The sequence below is a fragment of the Sturnus vulgaris genome, chromosome 12 (genome assembly GCF_052056855.1).
Source record: "Sturnus vulgaris isolate bStuVul1 chromosome 12, bStuVul1.hap1, whole genome shotgun sequence".
In the NCBI taxonomy this organism is placed as follows: Eukaryota; Metazoa; Chordata; class Aves; order Passeriformes; family Sturnidae; genus Sturnus; species Sturnus vulgaris.
This window is the reverse complement of record NC_142254.1, coordinates 18,495,916-18,516,827: the sequence shown is the minus strand read 5'-3', so window position 1 is coordinate 18,516,827 and position 20,912 is coordinate 18,495,916. Positions and strand designations below refer to the sequence as shown.

At 47.7% G+C, this 20,912-nt stretch overlaps 1 protein-coding gene across 1 annotated transcript; it reads left to right on the top strand.

Annotated features, from left to right (window-relative positions):
- Positions 1–21: 21 nt before the first annotated feature.
- Positions 22–19,668, top strand: COTL1 (coactosin like F-actin binding protein 1). Its single transcript, XM_014874485.2, has 4 exons — positions 22–247; positions 572–654; positions 10,112–10,269; positions 18,330–19,668. Exons 1-4 carry the CDS (start codon positions 171–173, stop codon positions 18,438–18,440), a joined length of 429 nt encoding a protein of 142 aa, XP_014729971.1. The 5' UTR covers positions 22–170; the 3' UTR covers positions 18,441–19,668.
- Positions 19,669–20,912: the final 1,244 nt, after the last annotated feature.

The window sequence follows — 20,912 nt, the reverse complement described above, 5'->3', positions numbered from 1 at the left end:
CGGGCTCAGCCGAGCCATTGGCGGCGGCGGCGGCGGGGGCGGGACGGCCGCGGTTCGCGGGGCTCGGCTCGGCTCGGCTCGGCTCGCTCAGCGCGGTGCGGCAGCAGCGGCGGCCGCGGCCACCCCAGCTCCGCGCCGCTCCGCGCTGACCCCCCCTCCCCTTCGCCCCCATGGCCACCAAAATCGACAAGGAGGCGTGCAGGGAGGCGTACAACCTCGTCAGGGACGATGCCACCGAGGTGAACTGGTAGGTGGCCCCCGGCATCCCTCCCGGACGCGCAGCGCTGCGCTGGGATTCCCGTCCTCTTCGCCCCGCTCCCCAAAGGGTGGCTTCTACAGACCTCGCCCCCTTCTCGTTTCCCCCTCTTCCTAAAGGATGGGGCTTCTTACAGTCTATTCTCCCCCATCTCCTGCTTTCCTTTCCTGTATTCCTTTCCTTTCAATGTATTCTTCGCCTTCCCTTCCCCCATTCCAAAGGGTGACTTTTAAATGTGTTATCCTCTTTCCTTTCCCACCTTCCGGAAAGGTGACTTTAACCGTATTATCCCCCTTGTCTTTTCCCTCCCCGAAGGGTGACGTTTAAGTACAATGGCTCTACAATCGTCCCTGGAGACCAAGGCGTAGACTATGAAACCTTTAAAAGGAAGTGCACAGGTAAGCTCCGTCTCCGTGGCTTTAGCCCCTTTCAGCCCTTCCTGCTGCCCTGGGCGAGGGGAAAGGATGGGAGGGAACTTGGGGCAACTGGGCTTAGTGCTGCTGCTTCCCCGTGCCCGCCCTGTCCTGCGGGATGGCGCTTCCAGCTCCACAGAGTGCAACTCCCTCAAGTCCATAGTCCAGCGGGTCCTTTGTCTCACCCTTAGACTTAAGGTCCTTTGGGCTCTTTGTCGCCTCTTTGCACAATCTTTCAGTGCTTCTCGGTTATAAACCGGATAAAAGGCGAGATAAGCAACGGTCGCCTTGCTGGGCAGTGCAATTTCAGGGCAAAACCGACCCAGTTGTGGCTAGAAAGATGCGGTCATACAGATCGTTGAGAACGAAATACTTTAAAAATTCTTCTGAAAATCACAGCGCTAAAGCAACTGCAGTTGGAAGGTTTGCTGGGGTTTTTTAAGAACACGGAACGTGAGCGGAGGGTGGTCATTGCAAAGCGGGGCTCGAACAATACAGCCCTGCAAACAATCGCAGATGTGGCGTTGCACAACCGCAACTGTTGCGGCTCCAGGTTTAAACGTGGCACTCGATCGCTGAGCTGCCGGCTGAGGAACATTCAGGGGAGGAACAAAGCCTGGGGAAAACGAAAATAAATTAAAGAGTGTTTGACTTCGTCTGATCGTGACTTTTGATGAGTTTCACGAAAGCGGGTTTTGATTTTTCTCTCAGTTTCCCTCCTATCTTGGCTCCTAGTTAACAATGTCACCGAGCGAGGCGAGATATGGAGTATTTTTTACTAATATTGGATTATAACAAAGTCTTCCTCGCTCGGCCGGTTACTGTACAATCAAGTGCTATGATTCACGTGTATTTTCAGAATTCTGTGTCTGGACTGTGGAGGGGATGCGTTGAGCACCCTCTGAAGGTGGGGCAGTTCCTGGGGACACCTCAGGCAGTGGCTGTGGAAACAGCAGCGCCTGTTCCTGGGGCTGGGAATCCCAGGGCTTGGCTGTGCTTTGTTGAGTGGAAGGAGAGAATTCCCAGGAACGTAACTGAGGGCAGGACAGGTCTGATCAATCACAGCAGAAAAGAGTATTTCAGTCCTTGGAAAGGAGCCATGAAATGAAGATGGTTTAGGCTGCTCTGCTCTGATGTTGGCAGTGGGGTCTCACGGAGATTAATGCAGCCACTCGTTTCCAGCTGCTCTTGAGAACCTGCAGGGAAAATTCTCGGAACTAAGAAAGGTCCTGCTGTAGTTGGTGTCAGAAGAGCTGATCACTGCACTGCAGGAGCTCCTTCCCACTCAACTCTCTTTAGTGGGCAGCAGAAGGGAAAAGCAATTACCTGGAATCCAGGGAATCTCAGGGTTCAGCACTTTGGAAGTTCATGGCAGTGGTTAATTGCTCCCGTGGGAGGTCGGTGACTTCAGGATGTGAGTGTCACGTTCTCTGTCTCCTCTCCTGGCCAACATAACTGAGCATCTCCAGCGTCTCCAGACTCCTGAGGCTTGCAGGGGACCCTTCCCCATTTATTGTCCCTCATTGCCTTTACACAGTCCATGTCTTTTTGTCTGAGCTGGTTTTCAATGTCATTTTCAATCTCCATTCTGTGGCAAAGGGAATCCTTTTCTGGAGTGGCTGAGCAAGCACGAGTTGGGCTGGGTAGGATGAGGATGGCAAATAGTGGAGGCACACATTGCACTCTAGAGTGCAGCCACATCTGTGTTCTTAACAAGGCTTATAAATTGGGTGTTCAAACCAAGCTGGCCCCAAACCAGAAAAAAAGGAATTTTTCCATATTTTAGAAATAAGCTCAGTAAAGGAAGAGTTAAATACAGGGCATTTGTGGGGTAGGCAGTGGCCTATTGTTAGCCTTTAATGGGGAGCTAAATCCCTTAGAGCTGCTCCATTGCTCCCTTTCCCTCTTCCTTCTTTCCCTTTCCCTTGGCATGCACCTGCTGAGGGCTGTTCCCTGGCAGACCAAGGCCAAGAAGTTGTCCTCAAACCCACCTCTGGAGCACAGCTGCTGGAGGCTTAAATGAAAGACAAATTGAGGTGCCTGGTCCTTGGCTGAGAACTGAACAGGATCTTCCTCCACCCACGAATTTCGGTGCTGCAGTTGGGGAAGGAAGAGATGCAAGTTTTGGAGCCTCCATATGTGCAGCAAACCTTCACCTGGCCTGCTAGACATAGTCAGGAATCAAACCTAGTGCCAGCAGTGGAGTTGGAGCTTTCCTTCCCATCTGGAAGAAAGTAAGAGTTGGTAGGAATATTTCTACTGAAACAAAGTCAGTAAAAAAAGCGTAGTAAGGGTGGGAAAAGCTGTTAAATATTATTTCTTCTTCTTGCTACAACTCTTTCCTCGTGTCTCTTCCATCTCCTTTTACATTTCATTGGAGGGGAGAAGAGCAAATGCTATTAAAAATTTTTAGAACCTTGGTATCAGAAAAGACTTCTTTGTTTTGAATTCCTGTTGTGTGACAAACACTGCCCTGAAATCTACAAAGTGGGCAGTTGCCTCTGCTAGAAGCTGAGCATCACTTGGTGGTTGGAGGGGAGAGCAGGAGCTGGGATTGCAAATCTCAGCGTGCAAAGAGTCACTGCCAGAGCTCTCTCTGCTCCACTTCCTGCACCAGCTATTTCAGCGCCGTTCAGAGCTGCAAACATCCGTGTTCCTGCTTTCTTTAGGCACCATTCTTATAAAAAGCACCTTGGTACACATTGCTCCCCTGCCGGGCACTGGGCAGCAGCACAGGCGGGGTCTGGGACCAGGAAGGGCTTTGGGACCTCTTTGGAAGGTACTGCCTGTGGTGGATGTCCCTCCTTGTGCAGTGACACAGGTCAGGGGGCTGCAAGGGGCTCTTGGTAACAGGGCTGTGGTTTTGCTTTTCCTCCCCCTATTCATAACCTTCTCCATGCCCATCACTGACTCTGCAAACCTCCTCGGGGAACCAGCGTGGCTGGGGACAAAGGGGAAGGAGAGAAACTGAAATTGCTTCTTTTAGAGGAAGTAGCAGTTGAGGGAGGCTGTGCCAGAAACCAGCTCTGCACATCTCCAGCCCTGCTCTGGGGCTTCTGGAGGAGCACACATGACAGAGGTGCTGAGCTGGGGCAGTGAGACCCATGCCCTGAGCCAGGAGCTGCTGCTGTCCCTGCTGTGGGTTCATTCCTCCTCTGCTGCACTCTCAGATACACATCCCACCCCAGATCCTGGCGTGGGGGCCTTTTCTTCCTTAGATCTTCACTAAGCTTTGGGTAGGATGAGAAATGTTTAACAAACAGCATCATTAAACCAGCACGTTTTTCCCAAACTTATTTGGGGATGGCAATTGCCACTCTTAGAGGAAGAAAACATAGAAAGAAGAGCTTCTTCAGTGCCCTTTTGTTCAGGGCTCTGGGGTGCTGCTGCAAACACAGCCTGAACCCTGGACTCCTGTGTGTCAGTCGCTGTTGTGCTGTCACTGTCAAGGTCTGTTTGTCCCAGGACAACTCAGACCCTGTCTGGGAGGCAGCAGACCCTGCTGTAGAGCCAGGCATTCATCTTCCCTGGCCTCCAAAGGCCACCCCCACGTGTGTGAGCATCTCTCCTCCAGCCTATCCCAAAGTAAAGCCAAGGAGGTTGGTTTAAGCCACTGGCACATCTTTGTATGATTTGGAGGTGGCTGCTGGGGGCTCTTCTTCTTGCAGTCCTGCCTAAATCCAGTGTCCTGCCTGATGCCAGTGTCCTGCCTGTGCTGGCCCTTGTCTGACCCAGAGAGCCTGGAGACCAAACTCGAGGCCATTCACTGTGCCAGGGTCATTAAACACTCCGTGTAGACACTCCTTGTGTCTTCTGGCTGAGGACTGTTTTGGTTGTTCTTAACAGCACAGATTACCTCTGCATGAAACAAGGACTTAATTCAAGGCTTCTGATCCATTTTACTCCCCAGTTCCAGCTCTTGCCTCTGCAGATGGCCTGGCTCCAGAGGAAACATTAATTTGGTGGTTAGCACTATGTGCCATCAGTACACTTTGAAATAAAACAGCTGAGCTGGTGCATTTGAAGCCAGAAAGAGATAAGAGTTGAAGGTTATTGTATGGAAGGATGTGACAGCTCTTAGGATTGTTTTTTGGGATGTTTTTAATTTCAAAGTCATATAACTGGGCTGGTGATGCTGTTGCTGAGAAGAGTTGAATGAGTTACAACTGAAATGACATCCTGTGGAACTTCTGTGTGTGTCTGTTGTACCTGACTGCCCTGGACATTGCCTCACTGTATTGTGAAGCAGCAGAGCATCACATTGGCTATGTCTGTGGTTTAATTTCATTTTTTTTAGTGTGTAATTTGCCATTAAGCAACAGAGTGGTCAGAAGACTGTATTTTCCCTCTCCACTCCCCAGCCATATGTGAACAGCTGTTCTCAATGCATCTCTGACAAAAGAAATAATGAGCCTTTTATTTGGAAAGCCCCAGTCCAGATAAATAATTGCAATGACAGCATGAAATGGGATGGTTATTCATGTGTCTGAAAAGATCAGCCCAAAACCACACTGGGCATTCAGCAGCAGGAAGAACAGAAAATCTTTGGTCTGAAATAAATACCCTATAAAATCATTTGGGGTTGATATAAAATATTAGAAAATAGAAATAGAATTGGCTCCTAACAAAAATACAAGTTTTTTGGGGTTTAGATCAATAGTCCCAGAAAGCCTGGGCTGCACATTAAAAATGCAGGAGCTGTGAGTTGAGAGATCACCAAGGTTACGTTGGCACCTGAGGTTGTAGGAAAGATTTGTAAAAACACACGAGGACATATAATGAGATAGGTGCTTATCTGCATTTGGCTGCATCTTAAGTTGCTAAAATGGGCCTTGTAAATCAATCTCCTACTGCTTTTGTTTTTCCTCTTCAGTGTTCATCTCTCCTGCTTTCCCTTGCTGGCTATTTAAAGGAAGACCTGGGGCCATGGGTGGCTTATGGAATTTGTCACCGTGCCCCTGTGGCCTCCCTGCCTGTGTGGACGTGCTCCTGGCAGGGTCACAGTGATCTCCTGGCTGCTCCAGGCTTAGCCTGGCCCTGCCTGTGGACAGGGTGTGGGTTATGGGGATATTCTCACTCATTTTTGTGGGAGTAACTCATCATGTCAAGGCCTGCAGCAATGGTAACTCTTTGGTTTTGTGATTTTAATTAAAATGTTGTGGCTGTGGCTCTGCCTTTGTCATCCCATGGGGGAGCACAGCAGCAGGGAAAGGAGAGTTTTGGACCTTTTGCCTGCCCTTTGTTTTGGGACATGGCTCTTTTGGCAACCAACACCACCATTCCTTCCTTCAGGGAAGAGCTGGGACCCCTTCTGCTCCCATTCTGCCAGGTCAGGACAGAAATCATGAATGCCACTGGGGTAGCAGCAACCTCCTGGTGGCTTCAGTGGAGCAGAGAAGCCACTGTGGGGTCATTTTCCCTGTGCACTTGTGTCCTGCACTCACATCAGCCACCCCGAGCCACCTGGAGAAGGTTTGGTGCTCCAGCCAAGCCCTGTGGTGGCCCTGGGGTCAGACAGGTCTGAGATGATTTAATGAACATGTTGGGGTCTCTGCAAGAGATCTGTGGGCTTAGTGCAGGGTTTAAGAGGAAAAAACAGTGTAGGAAGAGGTAGGGAATGTTTCTGTCTGCACTTGTAGCCATGTGACCACAGGGCTGACTGAAGAGGTGGAGAATTGACAAATTAATCTAAAATTAATCCAATCGAAGCAAACAAATTAAATCTTCATGGAACCTGCCATGTGCTGTAGTAATTCATGTTGGACAGAGGACAAAAGCAGACCAGTCCATCACCTGCCTTGCTGCCTGTGACCTTGATGCAGCAGGCAGGTGATGCTGGGAGCAGTGTTTTTATCGTGGCACATCTGTGGCTTGGCCATTCACAGCCCTCAGCCCAAGAACCGTGACGGTTTGACAGTGTATTTCTTTCCTGCAGCTATTATATTTCACTGATGACTCACTGCATTTTAATCTAATGGGGATTTTTTCACTACAGCTGAACCAAAGCACTTGAGTGGATGTAGAAAAAGGGAAGGATACCATGAAGGAAATCTCTGTAGTTTGGCATCAAGCTCTGTTGACAGCCAAGGGCAGTTTAATCAGAATATTTGGAAAATCCTGCCTTAGTGATAAATAAAGAGTTTGGAGAGAAATACCAAGTGATGCTCGTTAAGGCATTCATTGTGCTGCTCATTGTTTGTCCAGCCATTGTGAAAGGAGTCCAGGTATTAATTGAATTAACATTGTTAATTTCTGCTGTTTGGGTCTTGTGTGATCTCAAATACAGCTGCAATTTCCATTCTCCCCAGATCATTTATTCACTTCTCTCTGCCCTGAAATTCATGCCTCAGTGGCTGGGAAGGAGGTTGCACAGCACTAGGCAGGATTTCCTCTTGCAGGGGAAATCTACATTGTCTCTCTCTGATTTGTTCTGCTCCCCTCACTCCCAGCAAATTCCTAAAACCACCGTGAGTGGTTTTGTGTGAGAAGGGGGTGGTGGATGTTAATGCCCTGAGATTTCTCTGGGACTTGGCACTGATGGCATTGATGACATCCAGCGTGGGGAGTTGATCTGGCAGGGTAGAACTGATTAACTGTGAAAGAGGAAATCTGGGAGCAGGAAAGAACTTGCATTTTGATCCCCTTATCACTCCGAACACGCTTCAGACTAATTGTGAAACTCAGCCACTTCTGCTCAGGGATTTTGACCTGCAGTTGGAGAGGCTTATACCCAGGCTGAGCTAGTGCTGAAAACCTCTCCATCCGTCCCTGATGCCCTTTTAGGAACAGAGACATGTTAATTGCTCAGGGCTCCAATTCTCATTCCCTCTCGGCTTTGTGTGCAGTGCAATTCAAGTGTGGCACAGCGAGTTAAGGCATCACATTTGGGCTAAATATCCTGGGCTGAAAGCTGTGGCAGCTGGAGAGCCTGATCTGCCTCCAGTAGGGATATAAACTCCACGGGGAGACAGGAGCAGACAGGACCTGGCTGGGGTGTGACCCCTTCAAGCCCCCACAAGTGAAGCAGCCCCAGGAAAATCTTCCCGGGAGGTGACTCAGAGCCCCAGTCCAAGCTCAGGTGCTCATTAAACTCACTGGGACTGAACACGGTGAAGTAAGAGCTGTTCATGCTCAGGTGAGCTCATGGATAAAAGCTGGAATTGCTGGATTTGGCTCTCTTTAGTGTCATGGAGCTGCTTTTAACCAGGATGGGCAAGCACTGGAAGTTCTGCTGAGAAGCAAATCCTGCTGCTGCCAGTGAGCTGTGGGCTCATGTAAAATGGAAGTTATTCTGACAGACAAATTCATAGAACCCCAGAATGGTTTGTCTTGGAAGGGGCCTTAAGGATAATCTCATTCCAGCCCCATCATAAGCAGGGACACCTTCCACTATCCCATGTTGCTCCAAGTCCCATCCAACCCAGCCTTGGACACTTCCAGGCATGGGGCACTCCTGGAACTTCCTCCCTGTGCTGCTATGAAAAACCACTGATTTTTCACATTCATTTTCTTTTTCCATTCTCTTTATGATAAAGGGCCATATTCTGTGACAGCCTTTGTTGGAAGGGGCAGGGACGAGAACCCCACAGGCTCAAGGTGGGGACGGGCAGTGACAGCCCTGCAGTGCAGGTGACACTCAGTGACACCAAAGGACCTTCCAGGACTGTTCCCTGAGGAGCCACAGCACAATTCTGGGCAGAGCGTGGCCTCCTTTGCTGTCAGAGCTAGGGAAGCAAGGCTTGCTCCTGGATCTGTTAATTGTAATTTAGGGGATTTACTGTCTCACTTCCCCTTGGGTATTTCCTGGCTGTCGCTTCATTTATGGCTCTAATCAATCTGGGGAGGAGGATTTGCTGTCAGAACCAGGAGTCTCCACGTGTGTTTCTTACACTCACCAGTAGCAGGGTAACTGAGGGAGAAGTTTTGTTTGCCTGCATTGTTGATACACGGCTCTTTCTCTCCTTCCAAAGACCCATCTGGATTTTTCCTCTGAATAAGATCTCTTTGTTTCTATTTTGAGACCTTTAGAGGAGTTTCAGTCAGTGACAAAAAAATAAAAAAGAACAAAAAGAAGAATGAAAAAAAGAGAGAACAAAACAGGGAGAGAGCAGAGGTGGATTTTTTTCAGACTTAAAAAAATCTCTTTTATCAAAGGGATTTTGTCTTTGTCCACACTTTGGCAAATCAAAGTGTTAAAGAAGCTCCTAGATATGTCAGCTTGCAGAAGAATATCCCAATTTTTTTAAAAGCATTGATTTCTAGCAGCTTATTTTCTGGGGATGGGCAATTTAGAGCTGCTTCTTCCCTGTCTCCAGAGCTCTTGGGGCTGTCCTGGCTCATGGAGAGTGCTGGGGATGTTGGCAGTCATTCCTACACCTGGAGCCTACATTTTCACCTGGCAATTAGTCAACCCAGCAAATCCCTCTAAGGCATGTTGAACTGGTCACAAGAGGTGTGCCAGGATTACCAGGAGTCTTTGTTCTGGTTTGAGTCACCTCCTTTAAAAGGCCTCGAGTGACCTCTGAGAGATGAAGAAGCCACGATGAGGAATATTCCACAATTGCACAAGTGCCCATCTGCTCTCTGCTTTCTGCCACTCCTGGTGCAAGGCTCCAGCGTCCCTTGGAGCCTGGGGATGCAGGGGGATAGTGCTCCTGATCAGGAAGGCTTCCAGCTGCCTGGCTCCATGAATCACCAGGAGATGGAGGAAGGAGCTCTTTGAGATAAGAGTCTACAAGGTTGTCACACATATGGCCAGGTTAAATTGTCTGGCGTGGTGTAGCACAAACCAGCTGTGAAACAAAGATCAGCACAACTCCAAAATTCAGGACTTTTCCCTCCAGGACTTTAGAAAGAGTAGAAAAACACACCTGGGCAAGTAATTGCAGGTTTTTCTTTTCCTCCTTCTTCTCCCCTCCTTCTTGTAAATTCATATTACAAGTGAGCCAGAAATTGATGGAAAGAGGGAGAAAGATCAGATTTGCACAATGGCCAGTCTCTGGTAATATTATAAAATGTGACCCTAACCCTGCTATTCTGTAAGAAAGAGACACCAAGGTATCACTTTCTTCCTTTCTTCACCAGACCTGTAGGTGAATCATTTGGCTGAATGTGTAACTGGGGTTAGCTCTGTGCTCCTGACCTGCCTGCTGGCTGAATTTCAGCCATTTCCACTGTGATGTGGCATGTCCAGCACAGCCAGTTTCCTCCCAGTAACTCAGAGAACCCAGAAGAGGCAGAGCTAAAATGGGCAAAGCACACCTTGTAAGCACAGGGCATGTGAGCAGAGCCCCTGGATTGCCCCCTGATTCCCAAATGCTGGCATTGAAACACGGGATCAGTGCCTTGCCTTGGTGTTTGAGAGCAACAGGCTCACCCTGGAAAAGGGGAAGGCAGGGATGCTCCTGGCTTTAATGAATTTGTCCCTTTTTTGCCTCTGCAGATGATGTGCGATTGTTCGGCTTTGTCCGATTTACCACCGGCGATGCCATGAGCAAGAGAGTCAAGTTTGCCCTCATCACCTGGATTGGAGAGGATGTCAGTGGCCTGCAGAGAGCCAAAACCGGCACTGACAAGACTCTGGTCAAGGAAGTAGTACAGGTAACCTCTTCCTTATGCTCCTAACCACCAGCTCCCATCGCTGTTTTCTGCACAAACACCAGCAAAAGGAGTGAGAAGGGAAGGATTGGCTCATCCTCCAACTTGGGAGTTAATCCTTTAAAGAGAAGACAGTTTCCTATTGCCTGTCTTCCTCTTAGGAGGGCTTAACATCTGCCCTTTGAGCACTCAGGCATAACAAAGCACCTTTTGAGCTTAAGGCTGCCTTAGCTATTTCATGAGGAGGGAATTTATGCACTCCCCTCCTTGTCACCACTGAGATGTATCTCATCCCCTTCCTTGATATGGAAATAATTCCATATTGAATGATCATGAGCAGTATTAAGGTAAAATTAAACAGGAAGACCCACACCCTTGTTTAAACTTCTCTGGAGGCCTTTTGTCTTTGCACAGCGAATTTGTGGAGCTAATCACCCAAAGTCTGAAGTCCCCATCGTACCAATTAACTAACTCTTAATAGCTAACTAGATGTGAACAGGCTTTGTTTGGCCTTGGGCGTAGCAGGGGAAAGAGAAATGTGCTCAGTCCAAGTGAGAACAAACAAGAGCCAGGAGAGAAGTGACTCGTGGGAGGCTGCACAGAGCCACAGCTGAAACCTGGCTGTGATGGAGAGGATGCTGATGTTGGGAATGTTTCTTCTGGAGAAGTATTTAAAGCAGGATTAGCTCTTCCAATGAAACATGGAACCAGCTCTCCAGAGCCTGAGAAATGGTTTTGCTTATGCTCTTGGAGAACGGGCTGGTGATTAAATTAATCTCCCTCAGTAACTGAGCTCTTGCCTGTGTAAAGGAATCTCCCAACAGGACACGGTGAAGGGTGAGAATGGAGCCCCCCTCAACTCTTTGGTAGTTTATATGATACAGAAGATTACTTTTAGATAAGAAGAAAGATGAAGATAGAACATTCCTGTCCTTCCAGAAAATAAACTCTGGTGCTAAATGTTTCACAATGACAACGACTCAGAGGGGTCTGTTCTCCAAAGAAACTTCCAGAATGACACCTGAGAGACAGGAAAACAAGTTTCTACTCATGGGAAGCAGCTGAAACTGCGTAATTGTAGCTGAAGATGAAATTATAGAGTACTAATGAATGACTCTTATATGAGTCACTAAGCCCAAGATTTTCTTAAAAATCTGTTTAGACAATGTGTTCCTGTTGAGTTGAATAGCATTCCTGAGCACTGTGCTCAGATCTGTCCCTAGGTCTGTTACATATAATTTGCAATTTCACTTGTTTCATCTTTGATTAGTAGTCTGTACAAGTTAATAATCTGGTGGAGCATTAACCATTCTTGGCTGTTACTTAAAAGCTTTCATATTCCAATTAGTCTGCACTAAAATACAAAAACAATACAACTGGTACTTGATACACTTTTACTGAGCAACCTTGTCTCTAAACCCCTAAAGCATTTCTCAATGTCACAGCAATGGTGATCTCCTGTCCAGAATTATCTTGACAAGTATTTTGAATAGTTCTTAATATGCAACTGAATCCCTCTGAGTGGAGTGAGATAAAAGCAGAACTATTTTCTTCTTTTTATGCCTGTGACCTTGCAGATAATCTGTCAAAATAAACAAGGACAAGAAAATCCAACTGAAATTTAACGGAGGGAATTTATCCCAGAGCTGTTTCTCTCTTAGTAGTTCCCTTGACCTTCAGGCACATTCTCAGTCTTCTGTTTTTCACTGAGTTTATTTGAGATATGAGTTATACCTAGAAAAACACACTTGTTTTTTTTTTTTGTTGGGTTTTTTTTTTTGGTAATGATAAACTACAAATCTGAGTCAGTGTTGGTTCATCATTTAGAATCAGTAATACCTACTGGAATCAGTAGCTCCTACCACCCTGAGGTGGGAGATTTTTGGTCTGCAAACCCTGAATGGGATGTGGTGCAGTTGGGCTCTGTGCAGGGAAGGGTGGCACAAGGAGGTTTCTTGTACAGCTTTGATCTACACAAGGGACAGGCTGGGATTCCAGAAGAGCAGCTCTTCACTCTGAGGAGCCCTCAGTAAAACCTGAAGGGCTCTCACCATCTTGTACAATTTGCCAAAGTGACTGTGGGTCTTTATTTAAAACCAAAGTGTGAGGGGATTCCTGCTTCATATCCTGTGCTGTGCTGATGATCTGGGGCTGAGCTCTGCTCAGAGCTGAACAAACACCAATAAATGTTGCCGATCCTGTGAGACAAAGTGAAAGCCAGTCAGCTCAGGCACCTCCTGCCAGCACAACCCAGCCCTGGGATAAAGAGGATCCCACACAGGGATTGTTAATGGGCTCCCAGGAGCACCTGCCATAAGGACAACACAAGGGACATTAACTGGAGAGGAGCAGATTCTGGGCTGTGAACAAAGGGACGAACTATTACAGAGCAGAGACAGGGACTGGGCTGCCCTGGCTTTTGTGTTCCTGCCTTGGAAGGGGGAGCAGGTGCTGTGAAATCCGTGGGGAGGTGGCTTGGGAAGCAGCGCTGGTAGTGAGTGCAGGAGGTTGCCAGAAAACCTCTCAGGAAGAAAGGACAATTGATTTTTAGCTGTAATAACTGTAAAATGACAGGGATGGATCTCATCTGCTACAAATAGCTGTAGTTCTTCTGATCTGTGCTAGATGAGAGCCAGGTCTTCTGGCCCTACTCGGACCTATGCTTATTACCTCTTTAATGTTGTTGGAAAATGGCTTTTGAGTTTATTGTATTTCTTTTGGATTGTAGAAAAATCCACTTAAAGAACTATTAGGAGCTTTTTTTTTTCCCCCCACAGCCATTTATTTTTCCATCCTTTCCTCCTTAACTCAGCTGGAAATCTTGGCTCAAGTCTGCAGCCTGGTCCAAGCAATTCAGCTTAGAAGTAAGGCCAGGATGGGGAACAAGTGTTTATCTCTATCTTCTTAAGGGTCTGGCTAAGTCCTACAGTGTGAGACTGCTGTGCAAATGGAGACAGGGAGTAGGGGGATGCACAATTCCATCTTTTATCCACTGGGCTTCTCTCCATGCCAAGGACAGATCTAATGGGGGAAGAAGTGGTACAAAATTTCCCATTGCAGGTGGTCGCTTAAGATGTTTGGGAGATCATTTCTGGGGTAGAGTCTAAACCTACCCCTAGAACAATGTAAACAACTGGGAACTTTGTGGAACAGTGACTTCTGCAAGGCTGCATCTGCCTGTCAGCAGCAGCCATGTGTCACCTTGAGCACAGGGTGACCTGGCAGATGTGTCCAGAGAGCCACCCCACAGCACTGGTGTCCCCTGCACTGCTGCACTTTGGTCACCAGAGCCCACAGCAAGGGTGAGGGCACAGGCACAGGGCTTGTGGCACTGGGAGTGGCACCCTGTGCTGAAATGGGGTGGTTTTGATGTAAACACCAAAGAACTGGAAACAGGACTTGGTTTCTCTCTGAGTGTTCCTTCCTCTCTGTGAACTCGTTGCCCTTCATGGCTGCATTTTCTACCAGGAGATTTTACCTCTTCCTTAGGCAGCATTGGGGGCTTTTTACTGATAGGATTGAATTCATGTCCTGCAGGACTCTTCCAGCAAAGGGACTGCCCAATCTTTGCCAGTTTGTCTGATTTTCCATGGATTTTGACTCCTCTCTGTTTTCATCAGCACTCCTTCCCCCACAAGTCATGTGCTCTGTTATTTCCCTAATTCATATTCAGGGTAAAACAGCTCTGTTTCTGTGAGCAAATATTCGAGGCATTTTATTCATCATTATTTTTGGTGAGGAATTCATCTGGCTTTGGTGATGTCAACAGCTCTACTGAGTTCCTGCTTTGCAGCTCACGCCCAGATCTTTGTTTTGCTCACCTTCCCCTTTTCCTCTGGATTCCTCACTGCACTGATGATGGTGTCCCATGAGGGAGCAACCACTGATAGGGTCCTTGTCCCTCATCTTGGTATCACACAGAATTCCCTGTATGTGCTTTGGTTCTCTTGTATCAGTACAGAGTCCTGACCAGAAGATTTGATACCTAAATTAAACCAGAAGGTTTAATAGCTTTGTTAGAGGCAGTCAGGAAACCAAACTCACAGGGAACAGCTATGCCACAGAGGCTTAGAGACTTACTCATGAGGGTGAGTGAGATCCTGCTGGGAAGGCAAACTAAAATCCCTTTTTTACTGTTTTTCCTGTTCTGGTTTACTGTAATGACAATACCAAATGGGTATGGATTTACAAGAACTCCCAGTCTAGAGAAGAGGGACAGAATCAGCAGCTTCTCAAGGCCCTGTGTCTGACACACAGACTTGTGACTCTTCCAGTGGGATGAAGCACAGACAGGCAGAATTTGCAGAGCAGCTGAAATGCAGCTCCCATTGCTGAGACAAGTGTTTGCCAGAGGTTTGGACTGGCTTCTCTCAGTGTCTGGAATTGATCCATGTAAAATTGGCAGGGAGCAGATTTGAAGAGAGGGTTTTTGCTGAGCTTGGAGTCTGACAGCTGAGTGCAGGAGCAGGTTTGCTGGAGGCCTGGGACTCAGACCATGCTGGAAAAGAAACCTGGGAGATGTCATCTCTGTACTGCATCTGCACTGAGGATCAGATGTCCAGTGGGTGGGAGTGGTGACATTAAGCATAGTAGAACTGAGGATTTGAACATCAGCAGAAGCTGCTCCAAGCCCCAGTAAAAGTAAAATAAATAAGAAATGGCAAGAAGCTGCTCAGCTACCTGGCACCATCTGTAGCTGCTGAGAATCCAAGTGCCTCTAGAATACCAGGATTTTACTCCTGGCTTCAGGCTTCCCAAGCTGGAATTTATAAGGGCCTCTACAGACCTAGCTTGGTACAATATCTGCACCACACAGATTTTCCCTTGGGCAATTTAGGGAAATTTTATGGCCCATATGCTAAACATTCAGGGCTTGGAAGACGAAGAAAATCTACTCCACCCTTTTTTTCCCCCCTTTAAGTTGGCTGGAAGAGGAGGATTGAGATTTCTGCACAAATGTCATGATTCCCAGGGAGGGATGCAGGCTCCTTCTTTGCTCCTGCAGGGTTGGAGCCCTTTCAGTCTTTATATGCTGAGGCTGGGGATGGGATTCCAAAATTGTGACTCTGTGCTGCTCAGGTGCCAGAGAGGTGCACTGGAGAACCAGGAGTGAACCTCAGGATTTCTGTGTCCTGTTCACTGATCTGAGAGGCAAAGCCAAGAGACTGTGGTCACTGTTGTGTTGTGAGAGTGAGAAAGATAAATGGCATCATTGTTTTTGTTATCTGGAGGCTGCTGGTGACTGGGGTGAAGACAAAGGTTAGAATTCACTGGCAGGGCTTGCTGTGATTGTAGAAAGCCTGGGCTTGGGGGGAGGAGAAGGGAAAAGGAAGTGGAGGATGTAAGATGAAGATACATGTCAGCAAATCAAGAGCCCAAACATCAGAGTTATGCACTGTGCCTTAGGATTTGCACCCTGAACAAAAGCTCAGCCCCAGAGAGCTCAGACAGTAAATTCAGAGTGATGAGAGAGGCTGTGGCTGGAGAAGGTCAAGCAGGATGTGAAAATCAGAAATTCCAGGCATCCAACTCACCAAAAGCATCTTCCCTCCTTGAGGAGACACCGTGGTGGGTAAGAGCTGGCGTGAGGAACTGAGGAGGACCCTGAGAATGGAATAAGGCAGAGTTATTAATAGCAGTGACCCAGATTGCACTCTGAGGGTACAAATCCGGCACAAGAGGTGGCCCAGTCAGCTAAGAGGATATTTAAGGGTGGCTGGGAGCAGAACCCATCTGGCCACTGCTAGGGGGGTACTGTTCATTCCTTGCAAGGTGTCTCGGTGGTGCTGATGTGAAATCGTGGCTGATGCTCACAGATCATCACCCAGGAGTCATCTGGGTAAGTGTCTAGTGGAGAAGGCATCTGAATAATTATATTTACTTTGTGGCACATGTAATTAATTCTCTTCTGTTCAGGCATGAGTGCACTTGCAGTTTTAATTTCAGAATCAGCTGGATTCTGCAGAGTTGGCATTGATGAAAACCCTCCCCACATTTATAAAATACATTTTTCATGGAATCACTCTCAGAAATGGTTTTATGGACGTGCCTCAGTTCTCACTAAAGCAGGGCAAAGACTCGCCCTGAAATCAGGTAGTCCTGATTTAATAATCTGCTTCCCAAGGTGAGGGAAATTTGTTAAAGCTGGTACCATAGAAAAGGATTTGAAAAGGCTCAGCTCAAAACTCACATAGGTAGCACACCTCAGTGAGCATCAAATAACTGAAAATCCTGGGGTTGGTCTTAGCAAGAGCTGAGTTTTGCAGAGATCTCACCCTGGAGACCTGGAAGTAGGACACTCGTGAGCATGACTAAATCTGAGGGTTTGGGCAGCTTGCCTCTTTATTCCCATCTCAAAAAAAAAGGATTTGTTTTTCTCTAAAAAGCAATGTCTTTCCCATTTTCCCTGCACTCTGCCAAGGCGTGGATGAGTGCCTGTGCTGCCCACATGGCCAGCAAGCCCCAGCACTGCGGGCAGTGGAGCAGGGCTGGTATTCCTGAGCACTTTGTGGAGCTGCCCATCAGGCAGAGCAGAGCAGACAAGGCTCGCAGGATTTCCTACAGTGTGAAACAGGATCAGCCACAGCCCAGGGGGAGGAGGGAGCTGTTTTCCTCTCCCTTCCATTTCTCCCACTGCATGAAAGAGGTGCTGAGGCTCTTTCAAGCTGCATCCTCCTCCACCCCCTCCTCTTCCCGACTCTGATCCCGAACTGAGACCCTTGAGACGCTGCCAAATAAAGAGCTCTCCCATGGCTTGGAGTCTGAAAGTAATTAGAACCCCCCCTTCCCGTTGTGCCAGGGCTGTTCCAGTGCCAGGGAGATCCTCACAAGATGCCTGCTGCTCTCCCAAAGCTTTGCCTCCTTCTCCCGTCACCTTTAGGGGAACTCACTGCCCAGGGATTCGGGCATTGCAGATTTCCCCAGACGTCACAGCAAAGCTGTTGGGATTTTAGTTCATGTTTTTGGTGGAGAGCAATGGATGCTTGTGTTTGTCATTCTGGCTAAAGCTCTGTGGGGTGGGGGAAGGGAGACTCATGCAGTGTTCTCTGTTGTGGTTAGCAAGGGGAGGAAAATGCTAAAGCAAGCAGCAGAGAGCCTGTTTGCTGAAATGGCTGTGCACACACATGGATGCCATGCCAGCCCTGCTGTGAGGCAGGAAGGACAGCACCCACAAGGGAAAAAAAACCCCGGGGTGCCACTGCTCTGCCAAGAGCCCTAAAGGCACCCTGGGATCCCATCCTGCTCCCAGAAAGGTTTTCTGTGTTCACAGCCTCACATCCCAGCACACTGCCCGGGGCTTGCCCAGCTCCCAGGAGCTGCAGGGAGCTCTCCAGCAGGGGAAAAGCTGCCCTGCAGACACCAGTGCATTCATCCAGTGTGTCCTCAGAGGTCACTTGGGATCACCAAACACAGGGCAGAGCCTGTGAGCACAGCAGCCAGCTGTCTGGGGCAGTGTCCTGGCTTCAGCCACGGTGTGCTGGAGAGGGGAGGAGGCACTAAATGATGGAGATGAGGGGAGGAGGCACTAAATCCTCTGAAGGAGCTGTGTTTGCTCCTGGTGCCATCCCTGTGCTGTTCAGTCTCTCACCGAGGCACTCTCCCCAGCTGGCAGGTGTGACACTGTAGTGTGCTCCGGTGTGCTGCTGTTCTTTCTTTAGCAGAAGGGGCCCTAGAAAGGGCACAGAGAAGATTAGTGACTTGCCCAAGATTATGCTGAGGGTCAGTGGTGCTTAGGAGGTCAATAATTTTGAGTGTTTTAGTTCACATACTGCTTAGAGAACTTGACCTAACCCGGTCTGTGCATCTCCAGGAAGAGCTGCTGCACCCCTGGATTGGGTCTCACAGCCACTGACTGTGGAACTCTATATACAACATTTTTCCAGGTTGAGTGTTGGGTTTTGCCTTCACTAGTCCTCTGTCTCATCCACAGCTTTCTATTTATCATCCCAGCCACAGGAGATCAGGGCATGCAGCTCAGACACTCAGAGAAGCTGGACAAGCCATCTTCATTCTGCTCTGAAAATACCCCCCTTTTTAACAGGCTTTTTCTTTATCTCTTGCAGAACTTTGCCAAAGAATTTGTGATCAGTGACCACAAAGAGCTGGACGAGGATTACATCAAGAATGAGCTGAAGAAAGCAGGGGGGGCCAATTATGATGCACAGACTGAGTAAAGGCAGGAACCTCCTGGCACCATCACCTGGATCTCAAAGGGAGGGCAAAGGCACAACAAACTAACACACCTGAGAGATGAGGCAACTGAACTCCCCAGCTTTCTGTGGCTGCACCTAAGAACTCCCTTTTTTTTGCATACAGTGGACTTTTATTTTCCATTCTCTCTCATGAAACATTCCTCTCTGGGGCTCTGTTTTTCTTTTTTCCCCCCTTTTTTTACTCATAACTCTGTCCGTGTTCTCGCACCTGTGGAATTTAGGTTTGGCTCTGCTTTGGTCCTGTTCAGCCCTGTGTTTGTAGAGGCTTGCCACTGTGTCCTTCTTCATGTCTGTGTGTTTTACTTGGGCTCAACCTGGTCTCTGAGGGAAGAAAGTTTTGGGGGAGTTCTGAACATCTATTACTTTAATTTTTAAAAAATTTGTTCTGACTGATATTCTTGGGAATAACATTATTTGCTGTTCTAGGCTCAGATCAGCTTGGGATGACTTCCCTCAAAATTTGATTAAATCATCTAAGCAGAAATGTCCAGCTGAGATGTTATCTAACAGCTTAAACAACAAAGCCAACAAACAAAAACATTTCTTTGACTCCTGATAAATGGGAATAAATTTGCCTTAAACATTGCTTGACAGTTGCTATGCTCTGTGCTGCATCTCTGTCCCTCCCTCTTAAAGATAAGATCCACCACGATCCTAAAGAGGGTTTTGTTGCTTTTTGGAGGTATCACAGCACAGTAAACTGAGGGGCTTAGAAATGTCTGGACACTTGGTCACTATTTTGTGTACGTTGGTCTCTGGGTTTGTATCCGACTTTCCTAATGCTGGGGCTCAGGAGGTGAAACTGAAATGCATAGATTTCCTTTTTCAATGATGTCTGAAAAAAAAAAAAAATAGCAGCTGCTGAATTCTTCCCTGCCCGTGTCCCCCCTGGTTATTTTGCAGTTAAACACAACATCTTCAGCTCTCTGGGGCCTTTGGCAGTGAACATCCTCCAGCTGGCACCAAGGGATGGAGCAGGGCAGCTCCATCCCAGCTGGGGTTAAATACTCAACAGAGAGAGCCTGGGCTCAGTTTGGTACCAAACTGTTTCTTTGTGGGGGGTTCTTTGTATGGCTTTTTTTTCCCCATCAAAGGTTAAGTGTCCCCAGAATTACATGTTGGGAGAGACTGTGGGGCTTGGGAGTCAGCGCTATAAATCCATTACAGAAATAAATGTTTTTCAAGAACAGTTCTCAGCGACTCTGTTGTTCTTTTACCCTCCCTGCAACAAACCCATATTTAGGAAATTTCTTAATCCTTGTTGTAAAGCTCTGAGCTCCTGCAATCTTGGGGCTATTAGGAGAATTAAACACTGGCTTAGCTGTAAAATGATCCCAGTGCTGCAGCCTTTGTCTGCTCATCTCTGCTCCGAGAGGCAGAGGTGACCACAGAGCACCTGACACACTTTTAGTTCTGCAGCTCTAAATCTCCATTTCCAGAGCTAGAATACCAAGTGGGAATTGTAATTAGGTCAAAGAGAATTTCACAGCCACGGAAAATAAATGTAGAAAGGTCAGGAACAGATTTGGGTACAAGAACAACACTTTCAGACAAGTTTTTCAGCTTCCTGCACAAGGTTACATGGGGCACTACAATTCTGGACAGGACTTCCTAAACCTTGCCCTGAAAGTAGGGAAATGATTGTTTTTTTACAGGCCTGGCAGCAGGAACAGGCATAACTAATGGGAAGGAGCTTTGCAGAGAGCTTGTGATGCTCTGAGGCTTTGCCTTGCTGGTTCAGTGACCATGATAAACTTTAATTTGACACCCTGTGGCACAAATCTCAGCCTGGTTTTAAAGCCTGGCAGCACCATCACAGGAAATTCATCAGCACCAGCTGTGCTGGGGGCTCCAGAAAGAGCTCAGCAGAGGCAAATCAGCTTTTTCTCAGCCTTCAAATGCACCTCAGCAAAACAAATGGAGCACTTGTGCTGCCTTTGGCAAGCTGGGTCCAGGGATGGAGGAAGTGGAGGCATCACCCTGGCTCTGGTTGCTTTGCTATCCTTAATCCAGTTCTTAGAACCTGAAAAATCCCATATTTCCTCTTTGAATAACCTCTGTGGTTATGGACTGCCACATGGACTCTCATGCTGACCACAGGAATATCAAGTTTGCAGGCACTAGTGCATGAACAACACATGAGAAAAATTAGAAGGACTTACTGGTTTGTGGTATGAGGATAAATCCTTCTGGGGAAAAAAAAAAAGTAGCCTAATGAATGAGAGTAATGACAGAGAATCAGTGGGGTTGGGTTTTTCCTATCCTCAATTTCATCTTTTAGGGCAGGCTATGTGGGGATAGCACCCTGCTAATGTTATGAAGGACTTTGTGGGGAAAAGCTGGGATAAGATGCACGGGAGCAATGCTGCTGCTCTGCCTCTGGCCTCACTGGGTCAGTGCTGAAAACCCAAAACCCACCAGGGAGCTCTTGTT

Excerpts from the sequence above, each read along its gene's own strand:
- COTL1 (XM_014874485.2), top strand. The coding sequence starts at position 171 with ATGGCCACCAAAATCGACAAGGAGGCGTGCAGGGAGGCGTACAACCTC. Across the intron at positions 248-571 it reads GATGCCACCGAGGTGAACTG|GGTGACGTTTAAGTACAATG; the intron begins GTAGGTGGCCCC and ends CCCTCCCCGAAG. Across the intron at positions 10,270-18,329 it reads TGGTCAAGGAAGTAGTACAG|AACTTTGCCAAAGAATTTGT; the intron begins GTAACCTCTTCC and ends TATCTCTTGCAG.